Source organism: Siphateles boraxobius, unplaced genomic scaffold, assembly GCF_051911475.1.
Source record: "Siphateles boraxobius isolate OS27281-9 unplaced genomic scaffold, OSU_SipBor_1 85, whole genome shotgun sequence".
In the NCBI taxonomy this organism is placed as follows: Eukaryota; Metazoa; Chordata; class Actinopteri; order Cypriniformes; family Leuciscidae; genus Siphateles; species Siphateles boraxobius.
Window position 1 is genome coordinate 685,001 of NW_027509214.1, and position 8,124 is coordinate 693,124.

General features: G+C 41.6%; 1 protein-coding gene across 2 annotated transcripts in view; it reads left to right on the top strand.

Annotated features, from left to right (window-relative positions):
• The window catches only part of togaram1 (TOG array regulator of axonemal microtubules 1), a 43,877-nt gene extending 40,037 nt beyond the window's left edge, over positions 1 to 3,840 (top strand). For both annotated transcript variants that reach the window (XM_077221737.1, XM_077221738.1), the window contains 3 exons: positions 940 to 1,159; positions 1,232 to 1,318; positions 3,229 to 3,840. In XM_077221737.1, coding sequence (XP_077077852.1) covers positions 940 to 1,159; positions 1,232 to 1,318; positions 3,229 to 3,473 — 552 coding nt within the window. In that variant the 3' untranslated portion in view covers positions 3,474 to 3,840. The remainder of the gene's footprint in view (positions 1 to 939; positions 1,160 to 1,231; positions 1,319 to 3,228) is intronic.
• Positions 3,841 to 8,124: the final 4,284 nt, after the last annotated feature.

Below are 8,124 nucleotides of genomic sequence, written 5' to 3' on the forward strand. Positions count from 1 at the left end.
AGCTTGCACAAAGCACTGGCAAAAGTAGCCTAATGATTATGGATGTGTCGGGAAACGATAGCAAGGAGATATTTTAACTGTTTATTAATGAATAAGTGTTTACTAAACGTGTTGGCTGCAAAGATGATTATTGCGATGCTGACTCGTCATCCCTGCAGTAGTGAACGCGCGCGCCTATATGGATTAGGTAATCAAACTATTTATTTCTAATTGTTTCGTTTAAAAGTAGACATATTTTGAACATAAATAGAACTATTTCTCGTGTCTGTGAGGCAAGTATCCTATACGCTGAGTTTTGGTTTATATGTGACGCGCTCCAGTTCTTGTAGTCGAAGGCGGATAAACGTTCTACTCTCGAGTGTATTCTGTGCGCTTTTAAGTGCCTTATCAGATTTACCGTGTTGCCGGTCTTGGCAGCAATTATCTAGTCGAAAATATTGCATCGTGTGCTTATGGCATCGAGTCGGGTACATAGGTTCACTTTTGATCATTTCCACATATTTTCTATCTATCTGGGTTGGACGCTTACACACACACACACACACACACACACTACAGCCACACGTGCGACGAGCGACGTCTCTGGGCAGCCGCGTAAACTAGTGTTTTTCCGCCACAGCCAATCATGCTGCATGTGTATTGTTTCACTGACGTTGACGAGATTAACCACTTAGGTACCGAAACTTGGTACCGAAAAACAAGACATGTTTCGATACTCGGTAGTATCGAGGCAATTCGGTCGGTACCTAAAAAGTACCGAACTCGATACCCAGCCCTAGTGATGATGATGTTGTTTATGATGATTATGTTGATGATGATGATGATGATGATGATGATGGTGATGATGATGTTGATGGTGTTTATGATGATGATGGTGATGATGATGATGATGATGTAGATGATGAAGGTTGATAGTGATGATGATGATGGTGTGCGCAGGTGTTTGACGCTCTGAAGGCTCGTCTGCAGGAGTCTAACAGTAAAGTGAACCTGCGAGCGCTGGAGTCGCTGCAGTCCATCATCTCAGTGCTGAGAGACAGTCTGGCTCCAGTGCTGAACATCCTCATTCCTGCTGTCGTGGACAATCACCTGAACTCCAAGAACAGCTCCATCTCCACAGCGGCGCTGGGGGCCATTCAGGCGCTCATGCACAACATCGGTGGGTGACTTTGTGTTCGCAACATAAAGCTGTGGACTAAACCTGCTCACTGTAGCAACTGTGTGTTTTCAGACAACAGCCTTCTTCTCCAGCCCTTCTGCTCCAAGGCTCAGTATCTGAGTGGGAAAGCTAAGCTGGATATGATTGAGAGAGTTGCAGGTGAGTCTAGGCGTATTAAAAGAGAATGGAGATGTTGTACTCAGGCTCTACTAGAACAGGGTTTTATGCTGTTTTTATGCCCATATTCTCCATTGTTGCGGCTCCTCTCTTCCCATTCTGACAGTAACGCTCTGTTTACTTCCTGACTCTATGAAGCCCCTCCTTCTGAAAAGCACACTGTGCTCTGATTGGTCGGCTGGAGCAGTGTGTTGTGATTGGTGGTCGACCGATATTGTTTTTTTGATTGCCGATATCTTAGAGAGCAGAGTGGCCTATATATATATAACATTTATTTAAATAAATTAGAAATAAATTAGAAAACAAATCCTTAAAATAAACATGCTTATACTTTAGATGGCAACTTCTTGAATCTGCAATCCTATTACAGTTTTTTTTTTCACAAATAAAGTAATTTAAAAATATGTGAATAAAAAGGAAGTGAACACTGTAACGGCACTCAGTAGTCTGGTAATATCGTGCACACTGGTAAATAAAGACAAGGTAACGCTAATTTTACATACAGCACACAGTGAAACCGATATGATTATGACACAGTGGGCAACTGGATATAGCACAGCGTATTTTACAATGAAGGATTTAAAGTGATTCGATGGCGTCTCCTGAAGCTGATCTTCTGTTCACATTCACTCGCTTCACACGGACCGTCACTCGCAGGAACACGTTTATATCGGCTACACATACACACTTCACAAGATATCACAGCTGGATACGGTTAAATCTGCAACGTTTGTGAAAATACATGTTTATTAGATGTTCAGAGATTTGTTTTAATGATGTAGATGCGCATTTGCTGAATGTTGACGGTAAATGAGAAAGTATTTTAGCCTGATTGTTTGCCTTTTATATTATTTGTAAGAGAAAAGGCAAACGCTTTACTTTTTCGCATACCATTTCCTTTCTTTGTTTACCAGTTCGGTCTAACACAGTATTAGATATGAGTAACAGAGATCGTAAACCAATGAAGACGGAGAATGTGAGCGAGCGCTGTGTTCTCAGCACCGCCCGACAAAATAAAAGTCTGGAGCGCCGTCAAAATAAAAGTCCGCTTCCAACATATCGGCCAATCAAAAAACCTATATCAGTCGACCACTTGTTGTGATTCGAGTGTGTTTGGGAAATGTCCCGCCCCTTCCCATAACCGCCAGTTTAACACACTACTAACTAACTCAACCAGGCCCCGCCCCTTTATTCTGCGTATGAATTATTATAATGAGGAATATTGTGACGTGTTCGTTCCCGGAAGAAACTCAAGATATAATGGAGGCGTTTCAGGAGTTCAGAAACACTGACACTGATATAGAGAAGAACTGGAGCTTTCAGGGTTCGGACAGAAACTGTAAAAAGAAATTCCAGGACTTTCAAAAACTTTAAGCACTACTTTTTTTGGTTTTCAAGGATTACAATCAGAGATCTCACTTATCAAACAATATCTTCAGGATTTTTTAAACTCAAGCTACAGATATAAGGTATCCAAAATACAACATATTTAATAATATATTAAACACAAAGTTTATAATAGCTATTATTGTTCAATAAATAATATTTTATATTATAATTTTGGTGTACTTTGAATCAAGAAAAGGTCTGATGGGGTTTCATAGAAAGGCTGCCGTGTTAATTTTGTGTGAAAAGATTGTTTTTATGTTTGTAAAAAAAAAAATTAATGAAATTTCATATATATTGTATTTAAATAAGTCAAGCACTTTCCAAGTACCCCTTCATAAATATGGCAGTTTTCAGGGTTTTTTCCAGGACTTAAAATTCAAACAGTCAGAAGTCCAGTACTTTAAGCCCGTGTACGATCCGTGTTTGCGGAGCGTTTTCATGCTCGGACAGCAACATCACACACTGAACGCAGATGATGCAGTGATTGTGGTGTGTGTTTTCAGAGCTGGTGACGGAGTTGTATCCTCGTAAACCGCAGCTGGTGGAGCAGAAGGTTCTCCCGCTCTTCTGGAAGCTTCTCGGCTCCTCCGGTAACGGCGGCAGCATCAAGATGGCCGCCGCTAAGCTAGCCGAAGCGCTGCACACACACATGGGCCGCGCGCTGGTGGAGTGCGCCGCCTCGATGCCCGCCAACATCCAGTGTGACCTGAACGAGCTGCTCCGGGCCCGACACACACACTCTACCTGAACACACACGCGTCTGCTTTCCCACAGTGCCTCACGCTTGACTCGGGAACTCGACAGGATCGGGATTCTCGTGGTCAGAGCGAGTCATGTGATCCAGACTACAGAATGTAATCTTTAAAATGCACAATGATACAATGTAGTTTTGTAAGGTGTGTTATGGAACATTTCTAAGAGATGTGTCGTTATTATTATCAAACTTTGTCCAGAACTCTTTTGTACTGTATAATAGCACAGTATTAGCTGTACGGTATACTTTATGTCATATACGGTACGTTTATGCGACGACTCAGCGATTAAGTGATTATGGTTCTGTTCTAAGTGCGACCCGTCTTAGTTCTGTTGCATGATCAAATTAATTGATAAATAAAGCGAAAAGAGGAAAATATCACACGGATCGATGCCTCTATCAGTTCTGGATGTGAAACCGCTGTATTTTTGTGAATGTGAAGCTTTAAAATAATAATAATAATAATAATAATAATAATAATACAGTTGAATTCATGCTCAGATGTAGTTCTCAGTTTAGTGCCAGTCATTCCTCAACAGCCTTTATGAGATTCCACATTAAATTATATGAGAGAGAGATTTATCTATATAATAAAGTGTCTTATTTCTGTAAACACTTGTGCTGTGAATCATTGTGATTCGAGTCAAATTACTGCTTTTGTTTTTCCATTATTCTTCCTTACATGAACATATATGAGCTTAATAATTAAAAATCTACATTTTTAAATAAATTATTCATATATTGATACTTTTAACAGTTCTGCTCCGGAGCTGGGACGGAGCCGTTCCGCAGTCAGTGAAAAACACAAATTGACTTTAATGGAAACCTATTGACTCCGCAGCCGTCCCGAAGTTGATGGAAATCCGGGGTCGTTCTGAGGCTGTGCTTGTTCTTCAGGTGCTTCGTGAGCTGAGCAACCAAACGCAGCGGTTCCGCGTCCTAGCGCTCAGCGCTACACCTGGAGGAGACGTCAAGGTGAGCACGGCATCATGGGAACCGGGAGGAGTGATCAAGAGTCTGATGAACTGAAAAAACGCTTAAAATCATTTTGGTGATCAAAGATGAGTTTTAAGGGATACAGTTATTGACTTGAAGGGGGGTTTTAATAAAATTCAGTGCAGATTTGACAGCAGAAAGTTTGTACAATTATACTAAACACTAGTGCTGGTTGTGTTTTTAAAAACTAAGTTACATTATCATATAGGAAAATGGCGACGGGTGCGGCAATACGTGCTAAAGGTGCTGCCTTCCCTCGAGCAAAGTCTGAGACTTTCACTTAAATCAGCTGATGGGAAACTGATAGTGGAGAACGAGCTTTTGAACTTCGTTGCTGTCAAAATGAGAACATTGTCCCATGATGAAAATTGTTTTGTTAGTCTCAAACAATTTTGCATCTGAGTGGATTGAGGAGTCCAAGCGACTGTTGTTTTGAATGTGTACGACTTCGGTACGCTGCATCAAACATAAAGGCTCTCAGAAGGACAATAATGACATTAAGGACTGTCTGAAGGCAGAGGGATTGTAGGCTGTATCATGTGCAGTTTCAACTGACGCGCTACAGCGATCTGTCACATTTAAAAGCGCCAAAAAACGTTATTTATTGTGTGAATCTCGTAAAATTATTGACAGAATCTGACAGCTGAGAATTTGTTCCATATCAAAAGTAACCTTCTCTGTCTTGTCTGTCGGTGTCCGTGTCCTCTTTGTCCGCGATTTTTCCCAGGTTTGTATCTCACTACCTGGATGAACTTCCACCTGTCGGATTTGGCAACATGGATGCGTCGGCGCTACTCAGCTGAGTGGAACAGCTGAGCCGGGTAGTTTTTAATTTGAGAGAGGCCATGGAAGCTCAGGCCAGCGGGAGCGAGAACTACAGCTACAGCGGTGATGGATCGCCGGGTGACGGCTATTGAGAAGCTCCACGAACCCCTGGCCGGGTACAGGTGCTGTGTCGTAGCAGGAGAGAGAGTTGCTCGAGCCCTCTGCCACAGTCCCCGGGCATGTAGGGTTGCCAACTGTCCCGAATTAGCTGTCCCGTACGGGACCGCACTTGTACCGCTTTTTTTGAGTGCTAAGCTGATCTAACCACTGACTGATACAACAGCAACACAACACTTAATAATTGCCCTGCACGCTTCCTCTGGGGTCCTTCGGTCCAAATGGAGCATACACATACACATACTGGTTGTATGGTCTTAGCATACACATAACACTCTATAGACTTCTATAATTCAATATTAGGCTGCTTAGATTAGGTCAGCCGGAACTGCAGACAATGCAGTGCTGAAGTGCCAACTAGCCTCTCCCTATGGGGGATCCCTATACCACTCTACAGATAAAGCATTGTGGAATTTTTCGGTTCGCGTACCTACCCGAAGTGATAAGATAAAATAAAATTCTGCATCAAAATTTATAGACAAGACAAGTAGTTTGTTTAGGCATGGTTTGTAAGGAATTACAAACCTGCGCACATATATTCAAACACACATCCACATAACTATAGAATCAATTCTTAATGCGCATGTGAACCCCATCAGCGTCTTTCACAGGTTCACGTTTAAAGGGGTAGTTCGCCCATTTAAGACATGAAGTTGTATGGAATCCTTACCAGCACTATAGTGCATACACACTGACCCACTCTGTAGTCACCTCCCTGGTCAGAGTTCTGGCCGCTGGAAGTTTTTCAAGAAAGTACTCCCGGTTAGATTCCGGGGCTTCAAAACTGTGCGTTTTTACGTGAAAAAATTATTTGCGTTTCAAAGCTTGATTAATTTAACACACAAAAAACACGCCGGTCAAAATTCATACCTCGGTTTTAATCTGCACTATTTTCTATCCATTTCTATCAATCCGCGCTGCTGTCAACGTTAACAGTGTTAGGTTTAAGCAATATTGACTTACCAAAAGTTGCGGCTGCATGTTGTGATATTAATTGTAAGAACCAACAACATGGTATTGAGTTGGTCTCCTTGTATGATAGTATTGTGGAGTCCCTTCTGGCCTCGAGCAGCCCTCTATATCAGACCAAGATGTATAAAGCCAAGCCAGGTTGGAATGAATATGTTGAAGATGCGGAGGCTGGAGGGGCTTTTAAAGCTTGGGCTGAGTCAGGTAGACATAAACATGGTCCCTTATTTGAATATAAGAAGCACGCAAATGCACAGTTTAAATATGCCCTACGATTTATAAAGAGGAATGAGAACACAATGAGGTCGGACTCACTTGCAAGGAAACTGCAAAAAAAGAATCCAAATGATTTCTGGAAAAAAATCAAAAGAATAAATAAATGTAAAACATCTTTGCCAACTAATATTGATGGTGTAAGCGGTCAAGAGGAAATTACTCAGTTATGGCAAAGACATTATTATGAGCTGTTCAACTGTGTTAAAAGTAATTCGTTTGCAGTAGGTAATATTGACAACCATGAAGATGTGACTGTTTCCCCACAAGAAGTCTATGATGCAGTTATGATGTTAAAAGATACTAAGGCATGTGGTATGGATAATATATCTGCTGAACATCTAAAATTTGCGAGTAGAAAACTCTGTCCTCTTCTTGCAATTTGTTTTACTGGGTTTTTAGTCCATGGTTTTTTACCTGAGTCTATTTTATCTGTGATGTTAGTGCCTATTATTAAAGATAAAGCTGGCAAAATAAATAGCATGGATAATTACAGGTCTATAGCACTAGCCAGTTTTCTATCCAAGGTCTTGGAGAGGACCTTACTGGATAAGTTGGAACAGTTTATCCTGACCAGTGACAACCAGTTTGGTTTTAAAGCTAAATATAGCACAGATATGTGTATTTTTGCTTTAAAAGAGATTCTAGATTTATACAAAAGGCATAATTCTACAATTTTTATGTTTCATTGATGCCTCTAAAGACTTTGATCGTATAGATCATGAACAATTATTTTATAAGTTACTCAATAGAGGAGTTCCCAGATTTCTAGTGAGAATTCTGGCTTTTTGGCATATGCTCATCAGTCAATGTATGTGAAATGGGGAAACTTTGTGTCTGCTCCATTTAATGTATGCAATGGAGTCAGACAGGGAAGCATTCTGTCCCCCTTTCTCTTTAATGTTTATATGGATGACTTATCGAAACTGCTAAACAGCTGTGGAACTGGTTGTATGGTCGGTTTCGACCATATCGTCCAATCTCCAACCTCCCTTTCCTTAGCAAAATCCTGGAAAGGGCAGTGGCTGCCCAGCTTCAAGATCACATGTCCCACCATGAGCTCTTCGAACCTCTCCAGTCTGGTTTCAGAAGACACCATAGTACTGAGACCGGCCTCATCAAAATCACCAATGACCTCCTGCTGGCTGCTGACAACGGCCTCATCTCCATCCTCATCTTTCTTGACCTCTCTGCAGCTTTTGATACAGTTTCACATACTATCCTTCTCCAATGCCTGTCTGAGCTCATCGGCCTTAGTGGCACAGCACTGTTCTGGTTCCGGTCCTATCTCACTGACCGGAAACAATTCATCGCCCTAAATGGCTCAAATTCTGATCCAGCACCCGCCAACCATGGTGTACCCCAGGGCTCAGTGCTTGGTCCGCTGCTGTTCACCATTTACACACTACCCATAGGTCATATTATCCGTAAACATGGACTAAATTACCACCGCTACGCCGATGAC